The sequence below is a fragment of the Atractosteus spatula genome, chromosome 4 (assembly GCF_055471065.1).
Source record: "Atractosteus spatula isolate fAtrSpa1 chromosome 4, fAtrSpa1.hap1, whole genome shotgun sequence".
Lineage (NCBI taxonomy): Eukaryota > Metazoa > Chordata > Actinopteri > Semionotiformes > Lepisosteidae > Atractosteus > Atractosteus spatula.
In genome coordinates, this window is record NC_142709.1 from 43,609,933 (window position 1) to 43,626,828 (window position 16,896).

The following is a 16,896-nucleotide window of genomic DNA, read 5'->3' on the forward strand; positions in this document are numbered from 1 at the left end:
CGGGTGAATGGAACAAGTTATCCAGACATGTTGTTACACCGGTTTCCTTTAAGACTGTGGTGGCACTACTGGGTCAAGTGGCATGGTTAATGGCATATAGACCCCTGGCACAGACCAGTCGCTTTTAACTTTAAAAGCTAAGCAGTTTTAAAATAAGTCTTTTTAACACTCCCAAACAGAAAACTACGCGAACTAGGATCTTTCAGCGAATTAACATCCTAACAAAAGAAGTAACGTTTGCCGTAAGTGGATCATAACACATCTTGACCACGCTTAAACTATATTAACCTTTGATTGTTGATTTCAGACGTTTTGAGCTCGTTGACCCCGTTAACGTGTTGGCTCGGCGTCGCAGTTTACTTTTTGAAGGTTCGGGTTCTGCACGGAGAGGGAAAATACCATTAGTGAAAGAACTCAACACTGCAAATTACCAAAAAATAGAAAAACGGTGGGGATTTTTATTATAGACACGTTTAAATGGACATGCTAAAAGAATGTTTTATATAATACCGTCCTCTTCTCCCAGGCGATCTGATAATATGCTCCGCACCCTCTGGAATGACGTGAACATCTGCCTGTGTCTCCACAAGGTTTTGCGGTGGTATTGTAAACCCCAAACGAGGTTTTTTAAACGTGTAGCGACTTGTCCCTTCGCCCGCGTCTGCGGAATAGACACATGCGTGTATTGGTTTGGAGTACCCCTGTGTCTTTAAGACTCACATGGTCGTAAAGCGTTATTCAAAACATTGTCGTAATTACTCACCAGTGTTGGGTTGCGCCGTAACTGGTCTTTTTACAGCTGTGGTTTTCGGGGCTAATGGAAATGAATGGATACACACAGTCACGACCACATCATGGAACAACTCCCTGGTAATTCCATTATAATAATTCAATATTGCCTAGTATACAAATATTATACAACGTTTTGCAAGTATAGCTAACATGAGACATGCACCGTGACATCTCACAATAAGCCAGATATACATACCGCTGAAATTCGTGGAGTCCTCGTCTTCGTCTATCAAGTCGAACAGTGTTAAGTCTGTAAATAGGCCCCCCATAAAACCATTAATCTTAGGTATCATTGGGCTTGCACGTACTGGTCTGTAGAAATTATTTTAAGAAACATTTTAGAAAACGTTTTAGACCGTTATAATGTTAAAATCTATATTATTTTAAGACATACAACGGTGCCTAAATTTCATAGCGGTTAAAACGTGGTGAAAATGTGCCTCGGTGTCTGTGTTTGATTCACCAACAGACCGCTAAGAATATTATCAAGCAAAATGTTTTTTATTAACGGTATAAGAAAATGTATCTATTCTTTATAGCGACGTGTTCACAAACCAAGCTTGACGTTTTGAGGTTTTATTTTTTCACGATGCGATGTTAAGAACATTTTTTCGTGAAATACATGTGGTGATTATAAATTAGAAAACTTTACATGAATATAAAATGTTTATAAACTTTCCCTGAGGTCAATTTTAGCCCCCACCCCCCACTCTGCATTCCAGAGCCTTTAACTAACCTCCCCCACACCGCACGTCTCCAAAATATCTCAAATTATCTGTAATACGTGATTTTAAAACTTTAAGACCAATCCGTTAAAGTATAAAGAACAACACCCCATCATTTGTTGCCTGTTAATACCTTAAAGACTTTTACGCTTGCGGTGTGTGGAAATTTATTTCAAACTTTCGAAAAAGCTGTCGCGAATGTGTTATTAAAAATAAGCTGTGTCTTATTACATTATTTTAAAAACTTTAAGACCAACCCCAGCGTGTTTAAAATTTCTTTTCAGGGCAAACACATCATTTGTGTTTGCGTTGTGTGTTAATACTTTTAAAGTTTAAAACTTATAAACTGATAAGTGAATACTTTTCGCTCTCGATAAAACAATGGGTGGGGGGGGGGGGTCGTTCTAAAGCAACACAACCAATTGAAAAATGTCTTGTGTTATGTAGGCGTGGTTACACCATTGGCGCATATTCTTAAACGCTCCGGCCTGACAGGGTCGCAGCGCATCCCTGGAGCTGTCAGACACCGCCCGTTGTTGGGAGCTGCGAAGATGGCTCTTTGTGTGGAGAAACATCGGGGTCCGCTACTCTACAAAGTGAAGAGGTAGGCGGCTAAAATATTTTTTCTGATCGTGGAATTGTTGTATCGACGCTTAGCGTATGTCATTTTAATACTTGGTCTTCTTTTTAGCAAAACCCGACCCCGCCCTCTGCGCCGTGTGACAGCGGCGGGGGTGTGAATTCAGCTGGGGTACCAGATGTTGAAGAACTGCCGGGTGTTAGCGGTGATACCTCGCTACAAATAAATATTAACGAAAAACCTTAGCTCAAAAGTGCGTTAAATGCTCGATATTTTAGGTACAAAGCATGTCTATTTTGTTAAGCCTTCCTTTTCTTTTTCCTTTAATAGAATAAAGAGGATGTGGACGGGTCAATCTTCAGACTACCTGCACAACTGAATGTTTCGTGTCTATGCTTGTGTGTTCGGCCAAATGTTAATAAAGCTGATGCCCAACCAGGTTTAGCTAACGATGTCCCTAATGAGCCCGATGTTATGGCCCAGATTGTGAAAGCAGTAGTTTATTGCATCTTCAAACACTGTTTAAAGGGGTCTAAAGTCTCTCAGTTTAGCCCGAATTTTATTGGCTGTTCTGTACACCGCCAGGTGTCTGGGTTCGTACACCATTACAAATGACACTGAGCGGGGCATAAAACAGTTGCTGAAAAACATAATTGAGGACCGCTCCCCATACGAGCATGTACACACCATACTTGAACAGCTGGATGAAAAATTAGTAGACGTGACATTTTTTATGCATTGCAAAAGAAACACTATTCTTATTTTTACAGACGCAAAAAAAAAGATCTATGTAAAATGTGAATACAGCTTTCACTCTGTTTTACAGACCCGGGTGTGCCATCGTCCAAAGAATGAAGAATTTCGAATGTATACGTCTGAATTCTTACTAAGAGTGCTTTACACACTTCTTTCTACAAAGCTTGATATGCAAAAGAAAGAGTCGAATGCTAATGTCCTTAAATTTGTTAAAGAGATAGATGTGTATGTCAAGAACTTGAGTGAAAGTATTGCAGATCTGATGTTTTCAGATCAGAAACGGAAGCCTGGGGGGTTCTACAGTGTGTATTCCAAAATACAGCGTGTTTTGCACAGAACCTGTGGTAACACCATCCTGCTGATTACGCAGGCAAATTTTTTTGCTCTGCTAGATCGGATTGCCCAGTGTGGTTCGCATGGCTTTAGACATGGGGAGTGTAAGGGGGTTATGAATGCTTTTTCAGATGCCTCAAAGTTTCTCAGCAATGTTGGGGTGGTGGTTATGTGTACCGAACTAATTTTCCGCACCAACATTTAATTGTTGAATGCAAACAGGAGCCGGTAACACGTGTGTACTGCGATGTTTCTGTGTTTGAAACACCCACTGTTGAAATAAAGCGGTTCACATTTCACACACTTGCAAACTGGAGTCTGTAACTTGTGTAAAAAGTGATGCTGCGCTGTTTCTGTGTTTGAAAACCCACTGTTGAAATAAAGCGGTTCACATTTCACATGGTGTTTGTCCTGCGAGTTCTTTCCGTGAGACTTTACGCAGTCAGTGTGTGTGTGTGTGTGCTTACAACCCTGATGCTTTTGAGACACGGCTTGTGCAGCGTATAAGCACCCCGGCCACCGGGCCGCGGCTGGCGCCGCTCACACCCTGGGACCTCGCGGCCCTCACCAGACTCCCTGCGCCGCCGTAACTACCCGATTCCCTAGGGTTATAATAGAGTGCACTCAACCCCGCTGCAGACATGGTCCCCTTCCAAACCAATACACACTTTCACACACCTAAAGCGAGGGATGGGCCGCCTTGGGGCTTTGGGACCCTGAGGCTCCGGACCGACCGGCCGGGGGGGGAAGGCGGGAGTTCCGACCCTTAACGACACACCATTGGCTCCTGAGGGGGCGGGACATGCACACATAACAACACGCCATTGGCTGGCAAGGGGGCGGGACATCCACCCACCGCTGACCCCCACTGGCTGGAATAAGGGGGCGTGGTACCTGTCAAAAGTTTGACGAAAGGTGTCACTTTATACTACTTGTGCTCTTTCTGAGTATATTAAGTTTAAATACTTTACAAAGTTATAATGTTTTAAGCTTTTATATGAATACTTGTGCTGCTTATAGCAGTAAAAACATTATTTTTCTAATTTGATTAATATGGAATATAATAAGAAATCGCATATCTAAAGAAATTAATAATGATATTTAAGGATTTATTTTCATAAAGCTCAAATTATTACCGTAGTCCACTTTCTTTGTAAATATCTGCATCAGTTTGACTCATTCACCTGCGATTACTTGGAAACATTTTGCCTGCCCTTTTCAGTTATAGCTTAACTATAGCATTACACATTGGTGTAATGGCTTTGGCGTATGGTTTGCATGCTGGAGTTTGGGGGTTTGAACCTACTGTAGCTCCTAGCCTTAGCTTTCTTTTAAGAAATAAACATTTCTTTGAAAACTAAAATAGTAAATATTATGGACACTATATTGAATTTTTTTGGTATTTCAGTCTCTATCACTCTGCCCTGTGATATACCTTTTGTATAAACAAGATCTAGTACCTGGTTCAATTTTCAAAAAAACATATTTTAAATAAAGCGAATCCCAGGTGTAAGTGAGTTCATAAAGTCAAAATTACTATCCCTACATCTGCAAAACACCTGACCATACTGTATACTGTAAAGCTTTCAGTGCTTTGTTTGCATATATGCCAATCGCAGTGGGGGCAGGGTGTATGGGGAAAGGTTTAGGCTGCAATTAAATTGGGGATCTGTATTCTTCACACCTGAAACATTGTTTTCTCTGAAAGTGTTTTCTTCCCTCTTTTGCTGATCTTTTGCAGCCTACGCATGCTGACACAGCTCCCTAGGTGAATTCTCGTACTTGACTTAGAAAGCTTTGGAGAACTTTACATTTTTATTTTCAACAAATTGTAAATATGACGTTAACATTGGAGCTTTTATTAATTTTTCACTTAAGTGTATGGAGGAGTGTCAGCTGTCAAGGAGTTCACGCCCCTCCCTTTTTAACTTTTTATGAAGTACACAGTATAAGCTTATTAATGTTAGAACAAGCACGTTAAAACCAGAACCCACTAAGTTGCCAAGTTAAAGACTTTGATGCGTAAAATATTTTTGAAAAATTAAATTATTTACGATGAAGGTGGAAGGTTGTGTACTTTTGTCCAACTGAGCAATCTTGCTTTTATAAAATATAAAGACTTTTTAATGTTCAATGATTAACATAGTGTAATACACAGTTTAAAATTATTAAAAGTCTAAAGATTATACAGCTTAAATTCTTAATTGGAAAAAGATTGTCTCTCTGCAGTGACTGGGATTCGAAACCGGGCATTTTCTGGCGATAGCTCAAATGCTGTACATTATACGTTAAGCTTTATTAGCTCCACCTGGCGGTTTTACAAGGCTTTACAAGGTGCTTCCAGATACTATTATCATAATTCAATTAAAATGAGGTATAATGCGGTATGATGTGCCATACCTACCACGTTTTAATGCAGTGTACTCTGTGCATTTTGAATGGCAGGATCTGTATATATGTTATTTTAATTAATTCTCGTTCTGGACTGAGAAGGCTTTAAAGAACTTTACAACCATTTTTATTTTTAACAAATTGTAAATAAGACGTTTACATTGGTGTTTTTATTAATTTTTTACTTAAGCATATGGATGACTGTCAGTTGTCAAGGAGAGCCCCTATCCCCCCCTTTCCCCACGTCCCCCCCATGGACAGACTGACTAAGCAATTGGAAAGTGTTAACTATCCAGCCATTGCAAAGGGTGCAACTGCAGCAGCCACACATAAATAAAAAATAAACTTTTCTCCTGATGGTAACTGTAACAAATTGTCACGTTTTACATCCTTGTGTAACAATCATGAAGTTCATCCAATCAAAGGTTTGATGTTTATTTATTTTGAAACTGTGATATTGACATGCAGGTGTGAAGTAGAGTTAACAGCTTCAAATTTAAAAGGTTATTAATAATATCTGCAGTGTTGCATTAACATTGGAATGTTATTCCAAGTGTAAAAAAAGGCGACCGTCCAAGATAATTAATTATGAATACAATCGACCTACAAAACAGCACAAACGAACTGCACGTTCTTATAAAGAGGCTTTAACTAGCATGTCTTGATACTTCATAGCTGTGTCCTTTTTTTAATTTTGAAGCACAACCCTAAATTTAATCAGTTTCTCAATGTGTCCTTTTTAAATTACTATACAAATCAAGGGCCTTTTGAAGATTCGACCCATTTTTGGGCCAGTATTTAAAAAGGCTAGGATTAGCAACTTCCTGTATCACAAGACCATTATTTTTATATATTTTCTGTGCAAAAAACAAATCAATTTGAAAAAGAACCAGGATTTTTTAAAGGGGCACTAGGCACTTAGTTGACCCAGGTAGTTCATAACTGCAAAACAATATTGAAAACTCTACTGTCTCACACATGCAAACTGTGGAATCTTTTTATTTTCAGATAAAATAACCAAACATATACCTAAGATCTTTAAAATCAGTCATGATCCATGTCTTCGTATTTACAGTGCTCTTACGTGCAACCATAACACAGTAATGACCTTCAGATGCGTTATGCTCCTATTCTTTTTATGCTCAGCTACTAAAATTTCCCTTTAGTGGTAAAATTCCATATAAATATTCAATACTAAGCGGATTAAAATGTGCACAGTAAAGAGATTAAATTATTAAATATTTTCACTACTGACCAATGCACCACGAGTGCCTCTGTCGGTCATTTTGGCCAGCCAATCACGTACCGCGGTACGGCGAGGTGGCGCACGCGTGGATGCCAGCGGTATGGGTTTGTACCGTACATTTTGAATGGCTGCATCTGTATAAAACAGGTCTTGTGGTTTTGTGATAATCACCACACCGACCCTTATACGACTATGTCCTCTGAAAATGCGGCCATATTAATGTGATAATTAAAACAATGCTTAAAAACCCATATTCAAGATAGTGGTGAGGTCGATCTGCATGAATTCAAATCAGGACTGCTTTGGTTTATTAAAAAGGGTGAGTTTATTAGAAATAACATGAGTACAAACAAAGGCTTACGGAAAGAGATGAGGAGATGGATGAAAATAAAGAATTAGAAAACTGCAAGTTGCTAAGATATAGAACAGTGTTAATAAACTTGAATCCTAATTCGAGACAAAAGGCATAAAGTTACATAAAACTATCATTGATAACTATTTCATGTAATCAAGCATTGAACCCAAGCACAAGTTGAATGCAACCTATTCCTTTAAGAGGTGTGCAAATGAGAGATTGGAATGTTCCTATTTCTTATATTTTGAGTAGTGGGGAAGAAGGCATCACCTGATCCATGGAGATATGTTAGGCGAGTGGTGCTGTGACCCAGCTCAGAAGCTGATCCAGCATTGCTGTGGAGCACAAGTTGATACACTGCTGGCTAGAGAGGGTGGAGCACCATATTGGACTTTGCTTCCCTGGTCTGTTTGAGCTCTTTGCTACTTCTTCTCCTTTGTATACTGGCTTCCTTGGGTCCTGTCCTCTTGAGCCTAACTTCCCGGCCCTATCTTCCAATCTTCATGGGCCTAACTTCTTGGGCCTACCTTCCAAGATGTGGTTCTTGGCTTGCCCTTGTTCTGAGGGCAAGCCTCAAGACTAGCCTCAGATAAAGACATTCCAATGTCTTATCTACCAAGGGTTCTGGTTGGCCAATTCAAATCTGTGATTTATATATCTCTCCTTCAACTCATAACTTATATTAACCTTATATTATATTTTAATTTAATATTCTGGATTTACAGTTTTGTAAGGGAATGAAGTATGTAATGTAGCAATACAATCAGTACTTCATACAGTCTTTTATCAATATGGAATGAAGGTCATAATTCTGTTTCGCTAAACAAGCAATAGGAGGGAGTTGTGTCCCATTTCACCACTAGACGGGTGATGTGGTTTTCCTAACTGGGACCTTCAAACAATGTGAATAGATCAGAATAATGTATTTTCTAAATCCCAAATCCTTTCAATAATGCTTGTTGCAATCAGAATTCTGACTGTTTCTTCTGTTGTATTACAAATTGCTCTTTAATTTAAGACCAACCAATTGATATCTACGGGCATTTGCTTGGATTTCCCTTGTTTCTTGAGGTTTAATGCAGTTGTTTATGTCTCTTTTTGGTATAACCAAAACATGCTGTTTGCGGTACATAGGATATACAGTACAGTATATATATATATGGATGATTTTAAGGAGTCTTAGACTGCAGCTTACAAAAGCCCTTCCTTGCATTCCTTTCTAAGTAGTGGCTCCAAATGTATGGCCTTGTCTCTGGTGTTGGTGAATCTCTTCTCTTGACTTGAGAATCACCAGCCTACTTTGTTCATGGCCTAATGGTTTTATGGCTGTGTCTGTGCAACTCTTATCTCTCCTTGAAAGAGCAGTTCACAGTTCTTGTAGCCTTTGTGGAGCAACAAGGAATAACAAATAGTCCATTATTCAGAGATGCAGGCATGAGGACTTGTTAAAACTGAGTACAAACATACCTTAACATCAAATAGCATGACCTACACAGCTTATCCAATTCAAGGTCATAAAAGCCTATCCCAGGAATCAACAGGTGCAATGTGGGATGCGCCCTGCAAAGGATGCCAGTCTATCACAGGGCACACACACCGACAAACACATTCACTTTCATAACAGGACCAATTTCTACAGAAGGTAATTGATCTATGTAGGGACAAGGCCTATTGTTTCACTTGTAATTAAGAATTATTAAGTATTTCTAACAATAGACCAAACAGCCTGTCACAGGAATGTAGCAAAAGAGGCCCCTTTTTTGTGATCAGCCACAGGATGACCTAGTGGTCTTTCATGTGAGTAAGTGAGGGAGATGAGCTTATCTTCTGGATAATCATCTCTTCTGGAGCAGTCTAGATCCGTTATCAATACTCCCTTAAGAAAGAAGTCCACTGCTTGTGCTTGGATGTGTGGGAGAGGTATATCCAATGATAATTATAAAAGTCACAAGGCATGATCAATCATCTCACGAGATGACCAACCAATCAGGGACCTGCAGATGCGGGCACCCACTCAACCTGGTAGCTTCTTGACCAATCACCAACCATATTCTCCCCAGAAAAAAAGCAGTGTGTTACCTCTAACTCCGCCACCCTCCTTTCTCTCCTGAAATAATTTGGCAGACTGAAAATAGAAACATGTGCCTGACACAATTGTTGTCTGAACTTTGGGACTTTTTCCAAAGCACAGAGTTAGAGGGTGAGCCCATATGTTGTTTTTATGTATTAATAAATGTATTCTGTGTGTTGTGAATCCTTGTAAAACCTCCTTCTTGTTCTGCCGATTGATTCCTAATAGCAAAGGTAAACTCATAGAATTACTATTGCAACTAAATGTCATGCCAGTAAAAACCTTTACACTTAATAGGATGTCTTTGAACTGTGGTAGGTAACCAAAACCCCCAGAATTTGTATCAAAGAAGGCCATTTTAAATATATGATATTATTATTTTTGCTTTAATGTGATGTTCTGTTTTTTTGTATTAATATTTTATTGTATATTTCAAATATGTGTGCAAAGCAAAGAGTGCTTGTTAAACAACTTGCCCCACCTCAGTAATGTACTGTTATAATTTCTAATTCTTTCAGTAAAATCAACCTACACATCAGTGCACTGTGTTGTTGTATATTTAAAAATATAACAAGCTCAAACATATTAAATTTAAGCTTCTGACTTGTTGTGAGGAGTTATTTACTCAAAGCAACATCACTCAGTTGTGTCCTTCAAGGCCTATTTGGTCTCTTTTCCTTTCATTCTGAGCTCTCAGATACCAAGATGTACTAGATGTTTGCCAAATCAAATAAACTTAACAAAAATGAGTAAAGTTACAATAGTAGTAGCACAGCCTTGCAGCTGATTATATTGCAGTGAAAAACTTAAATATTCTGGAAGCAAAATCCTTTCAAAGCCATGTTCTGTGATGTTGTAGCCAACATTTCTTAATAAAATATTCCCTCCCATGATCACCTCAGCTTGTTAGCTGCATTAGCTTCGGAAATTGGTAAACACTTCATACACTTAGATCTGTGTCACACAGCTTTAACAGTTTACAAAATACACTGTTCTCAACACACCCACTCATTTTATCCTAATCTCATTGTCTAGCAGAGCCTATAGGTTTTGATGCCTGTATATACTCATACACATGAGTATATGTGTATATACTCATACACATTTGAAAATTATAGCTCACAAACTTGTTTTGGACACTAGAGAGCTTAATGTGAGAATAATAGAAACAATACTGTAAGAACTGTTACTATTATCCAGTACATTTTATCCAGTAATCCTTAGAAGACCACAACATGTCAGAACCTAATCTAGCAGGCGAAGGGGATAAGGATGGCTCACACCCTGGGTGACACTCCGGTCTATCACAAGGTACACACACAGGTACTAATTTAGAGGTCACTTAATTTGGGCTGCATGGTTTTGGAAGGTTGGAGCAAACTGGAGCACTACTTCTACAATGGTATTAGTAATCGAAAACACAATAATTTAAAAAGAGTTCCCACTGATTTTTTTATTTATTTTTATACAGTATCGCATATGTCATATCAGGGTTACTTATTCCTGGTCCTGGAGGACCACACACTTTATAGTGCCTTTATTGGGTTAATTCCCATCAATATTACTTAATTGAATATTTAATTGAACTAACAAGTTGTTTGATTGACAGTCCAAGTTTTTTTCTACTTAAAAGTTATGAAATGCAATAATTAAAAAGTAACTACCAAAAAGTTAAATAACTGAAAACAATTAAAAATGTCAAATTAATCATATTATTAAATCAGCTACAGCTGTCCAAGAAATTTATAGTAATTGGTGAAGATAAAATACCACTTCATTTCCTTCATTGATCTTGTATAATAATAACAATAAACAGTGTTACAAGAATCAGTGGAGTTCAATTGTATAACTGAAAACTCAGTTGGAACTAGAACCAGCAGGTGTGTTGGTCCCTAGCAACAGCACTGGGAACCTCTATAAATAATATCTTTAAAGAACATAGTTCATTATCAATTACTTTCAAAAATGTATCACATTCAATAAAAAGCTAAAAGCTTTACAGATAGTTTAAACTTTCTGTTAAATCTGAGATTTGATATTTTCTTTTATCTTTTGAAAAGCTAAAAAGTAAACTAATTTAAAGTAGTTAACAATGTATTTCCTTTTTGGTGTTCACACATCAAAGCAGTTCTTTGAAAATAAAGGGTCCAGAAAACAACCACCCTTCTCATTTCTCACAAGGTCTGTGTCACATGTTGGAAAGTAAAACAACATCATCAGTTGTATCTCTGCTTAACTTATCTTAGAATATAGTAATGAAAAGATTGAGGAGAAAAAATATACAATATTTCATTTGCACTCATCCTTAATAAACCTATTTATACAAACTGTGTAAAAATCTAAATGATATGACAGTGAGAAGAGCTATGCATATACAAAGCATCTAAAAAATTGACAGGAAATGATCACTCTTTTTTCATACTACTATAACTTTTTAATCTGCTATGCAAAATAAGAAATTTAAAAAAATCACTGAATATTTAATCATGCACAATATGCACTGTTATATATATATACACAGTAATTTATATTTACAAAAGCATGTCTAAAAACTAAAAAGCAGTTTTTAAAATGTGATGCTGCAAACACAACCATACTGTATGGAATTGTTAGTTGTAAAAATCCTCAAAACGCTGACGTGGTGAAGAGCAGTTTGACCTCTCATTTACTAACACAGACCAGTGTGGAATCCCCTCACCCAATCAAGTCACTCAAGCTGTTTTCTTCGCCTATCCTCCTGCTGCTTGACACTGTTTTTGAAGTCAGATTCCTAATTCCAATTCATATGCTTCATTAATCACAAGACAAGCTGATCTGAACACAGATGAACTATGGTCATGATCCGATTCAGTGTGACTCTTGCACTGTTTTGTGATGTGTGTAAGTATCAATTCAATTTGATATAAGGATAAAATCAGCAGATTGTTATATTTTTTCTACTAGTACAAAGTATTTGGAAAATTGCAGGTATTTGTTTAGTTTAATTGACCTTTTCTGACACTGTTTAAAAACAAGCAACACCCATTTCAGGGTAAAATAAAATCAGCAGTATATATGTACTATATTTAATGCAACAAAAGACAACAAAAGTATGAGAAAACTGACTACCTGATTTAATTCTTACCTGAACTTAAGTTGAACTGTAGTTAAATAAAATAAACTGATATATAAAATTTATAAGTTTCCTCCTCTGTTTCAATTATATTATTTTTGTTGTATTTCAGGTATGGCTAAGATTGAGAACATTGTCCAGCCCAGCATCTTGAAGATGGTTCAGCCTGGAGACAGTGTGACTCTGGAATGCTTTTTACCTTTTGACAAAATTTCTTACATGCTTTGGTTCAAACAGATAATTGGACAGAGACCTCGATGTATACTAAATTCATATTATTTTTCTAATGACACCACATTTTTTGATGAGTTTAAAAAATCACACTTCAAGGTGGAAAAGAACACAGGAAAAGGATTTTTTCACCTGACAATTTCTAGAACAAAGAAATCAGATACAGCAACTTATTACTGTGCAACAGCTTACACAACGCAAGTTATGTTTGGGAACGGAACCCTCGTGATCGTTAAGGGTAAATGAGAATCTTACATTCTATATAGTAACAGTCTGGAATATTTATGAATGTGCACTAATAAATATGAAGCATTACTTAATTAATGACAGTGACAGATTGAAGACAGGGTTGATAATATCAATATCATAATTATATACTTAAAAATCAAACTGCAGCTGAGTAATGAGGTTTATGGAGATAACTGACTAATGTTTACTTAAACTGTAGCAATATTTGACAACAACAATAACAATAATATAATTAGATATGAAAGCATCACTAATGAGGTATCAAATCATTAGAATTACAATTATTTTTTTAAATTCATCATAATAATATAAATATATTATAATAAATATGTATATTATTATATATATTAAATATGTATAAAAAATGTATACAGCTTGCATATTTGTAGTTTACCAAACTTGTCTATAAAATAGTATCTTATGCATTTTCACAAATTTATGTTTTTAAATTTTTAAAGGATGTTTTAAAAAAGTAATGTACATAAGGCACATAATGTACATAAAGGTTAAATATGTCTCCTAATGGTTATAATTGTTTTTGCAGTGAAGGCTTCTTAGAAAGCTGGAGTCAATATCGTATCTCTTCTTATTGCCTTAATATTTTATAAGAAATATCAGAATTTAGTGCTGTTTATGTTCCCAATGTTTTGAAAACGACAATCTTTTAATTAAGAAAAAAGACAGTGATTAAATGTTTTATGAAAAAAAAATCAAGAACCCATGCACACCTCCAGAATTGTTTTTTTGCATATGTGAGTCACTGTTGAAAATGCTGAAAATGTGATAGGATGCATAATACTCATATACAATTTGTTATAATTGATTTTTCATACCTCAACATTTGGTATTATACAGTATGTGAAGGCATGTAATTGTATGTATTTGATTATTAATTTTATCTATTCTTTGATTTTTTATCAAATGTATTGTACTGTTTGATGTTTTAAGCTTTTATAAACAACTTTTATATGATTATATGATCACCATAATAGTCTTGATATGTAGCGAAACTTTACAATAATATACACTATATATTATTACTATTATGTAGTTCTGATTATTTTGAATACATTTTTTCGTATGTTTATTTGAAATGGCAATTTATAGATAACTTGAGTTACAGTAGATAATTTACACTTTCTAAACTCTATAATTGTTATTTTTAGAATCAGGGTTGATAAGGAGGAGTGTTGTACAGCAGCCTGTGTCAGTCCCAGTCCAGCAAGGAAATAATGTGACTCTGCAGTGCACAATACACACTGAGACCTGTGCAAGAGAGCATAGTGTTTATTGGTTCAGACATGGATTAGGAGAATCCCTTCCAGGAATAATTTACACCCAAGGAAACAGGAGTGATCAGTGTGAGAGGAGCTCTGTGGCTGAGCATCCTACACAGACCTGTGTCTATAACCTCCCCAAGAGGAACCTCGGCCCCTCTGATGCTGGAACTTACTACTGTGCTGTGGCTATATGTGGGGAGATCTTGTTTGGGAATGGAACAGAGCTGGAGATTACAGGTAAAGGTGAGTGAAAAATAATAATAATAATCCTATTACTTTGAAATTTTCATCACGTCACGTAGAAAAATTTAAAATGTCTGAAAAATGTTTTGCCTTCACACCTTCTACATCATAAGATAACTCTAAAATAAATATCTCTATGCTTATTTTTAAAAACACTATGTATGCCAATATATTTCTATATTTAAATGTTCAAATTGGATTTGGATTGGTAGTTTTCTCACACTTTTTGATCTGGCAAATCCAAAGCTGCTGTACATGAGAGATTACATGTATGAACAAATATTTACAATGAAACTTGAATTAAAAAAGGAAAAATAAATTGTCTTTATTTTTTTCTTGAAATTGTGTTTAATTTATGGTGCATTTCATAATCATGGCAACTTGTTTCAGGAAATGTTGATCAAATTCTAAGTCATCCCTTTGTCCTTGGCTTGCTGGTGTCTAACGCCGTTTGTGTGATTGTGATCGCTGTTCTCAACTATGCAATACTGAAGAAAAAAGGCAATCGGTGTACAGGTCAGTGGATTAAAAATCAACATAACAATAAAAATAAATATTATGTTAAAGAAATAATACTGCTGTTTGCAGCTAAATACTAAGATTCATCCCAAAATATGAATTTCAGATAGTTAAACCTTTAAAGAAGGATTGTGTTGTGTTTTAAAATCTTTATCCATAATCCTCTGAAAAATATATATATATCATTAAAAAAATCACAAATTTCATTTCATTTTCAGTGTTTTTCTTTATTTTAACTCAGAGGGCAGATAATGTGTGACGTATGTCTTCTTATCAGGACATATTTCTCAGCAGAGCCTCCATGAACACACCACTGTGGATTCCTCAAATAAACAGGTACTTTATTGGCTGCTGAACTAAAGTAATAAAATCCAAATGATTTCTTGAATTGTTCATTTACTGTTTTTTAAATAAAACCTTTCATAAACAGTCATATGAATAAAGAATATTTGATTAAAAATTAAGACATATAAAGCCTGTAATTGAAAACACAATTCATGAATGCTGTCATTATAATTAGTGAGGTCTGACATTCCAAATTTATTATCCTCTTCATCAGCCCCCAAAATATCAACGTTTTACAAAGTGGTCCTATCTTTAGTCTTTTTTCATATATAATTTCTTATAAATACTAAGAGCTTCACATGAATTGTAACTGATTTATAATTTCTTCTGTTTGCTTTCTCAAGAGGTTTCGCTTCAAATACGTGAATCATATTAAAGAAACATTTTGACAAAAGTTATTGCAATGTTTACAATAATTGTTGCAAAAATTGATTATTTTGATGAAAATGTGATTTAGTGTAATTGATATTTTCAATAAAACTAATTACTTCCTCAGAATGAAAAAAAAGAATAGTATGTAGACAGTTGTTTAATTCTGGTATTTGCAATAGGGACACAGATAGCAGGCAACAAGCTGAGAAGAGATACTGTCTGGTCTGGAATATTTCATATATATTAAATAAATATAATATATAATAAAAAAAAATGTGTTACCAGTATGACATTCAGAGGTATTACTGTGTTATCTCTAATGATAACTACCAAGTGAGGGTTCAGGAAGAGAAGACAGGAACCCTCCTCAATTTTTCAGTTGTTAAACCTCAAGTTCTCAGATGCATACGTTTGAAGTTTTGAGTTCCCTCGATCTCCCTCCTTCTGCATTATCTTTTAGTTTTCCCCTAGGTTTTCCCCTTCCCTTCTTTCACCTTGACACCTCCTTCAATTCCCTGAGCTCTCAGCTCCAAGTCATTAGGCAGTGTCTCTCAAATTGACTCACTCCAATTCAGGTGACTACTTCTGTTAACCTCTGAACTCTTCTCTTCCTTCTGTCCCAAGTACTTAAATCTCAATTGGTTCAGCTTGGAGTCCTCCAGCTATTCCAAAACTATTCCTGATAACATTATCATGCAAAATGGAATCTGACTTCCTTCTCTATATTTGAGGGATTAGCTCCCAATCATGAGACTGCCCCTCTTAAAGTGACTCTTAACAAGTTTGGGGGTCTTTATGTTTTCAGACCCTGGAGACCATTAGGCCAGCCAATTCACAACAATCACAAACAAGGTATCCACACTAAAAGTTCAAAGCATGGTCCAGGAGATCCTTTTCCTACCCTCTACTAGCTCAGGCTTCTTCCAGTGAAAAGTGCGATGTTACTGTTTTTTCAGAATGAGGACACAGATGTGCTGAATTATGCTGCCTTGAGCTTCGCTGACTCTAAAACTAAGACTGGGAAGAAGAGGAGAAAAACAGACAGACAGTCTGTGTATTCTGAAGTCAGATATGAACAGCACAACTGAAAATTATGTTTTTGCATTCCAAAAACTTATAGTAACAACAGTACTAAATTTAAATGAAACAAAAAGACTGAAGTGCCTTTGTTTCTGAATCTTTGGCACTATTTCTAAACAGAAAATACTTTCTACTATCTTATTGATATTCTGTGATAATACTGTAATAATACTAATAAAATGTAAAACTAATGTTAAAATACTAAGTTAATATGAA

At 36.1% G+C, this 16,896-nt stretch overlaps 1 protein-coding gene across 1 annotated transcript; it reads left to right on the forward strand.

Annotated features, from left to right (window-relative positions):
• The first annotated feature begins 12,055 nt into the window (after positions 1-12,055).
• Positions 12,056-16,688, forward strand: LOC148836346 (immunoglobulin alpha-2 heavy chain-like). Its single transcript, XM_088914135.1, has 6 exons — positions 12,056-12,129; positions 12,474-12,830; positions 14,008-14,364; positions 14,755-14,880; positions 15,161-15,219; positions 16,557-16,688. The coding sequence occupies exons 1-6, from the start codon at positions 12,081-12,083 to the stop codon at positions 16,686-16,688; spliced, it is 1,080 nt and encodes a 359-aa protein (XP_088770261.1). The 5' UTR covers positions 12,056-12,080.
• The last annotated feature ends 208 nt before the right edge of the window (positions 16,689-16,896 follow it).

Excerpts from the sequence above, each read along its gene's own strand:
- LOC148836346 (XM_088914135.1), top strand. The coding sequence starts at position 12,081 with ATGGTCATGATCCGATTCAGTGTGACTCTTGCACTGTTTTGTGATGTG. Across the intron at positions 14,881-15,160 it reads AAAAGGCAATCGGTGTACAG|GACATATTTCTCAGCAGAGC; the intron begins GTCAGTGGATTA and ends TCTTCTTATCAG. Across the intron at positions 15,220-16,556 it reads TGGATTCCTCAAATAAACAG|AATGAGGACACAGATGTGCT; the intron begins GTACTTTATTGG and ends CTGTTTTTTCAG.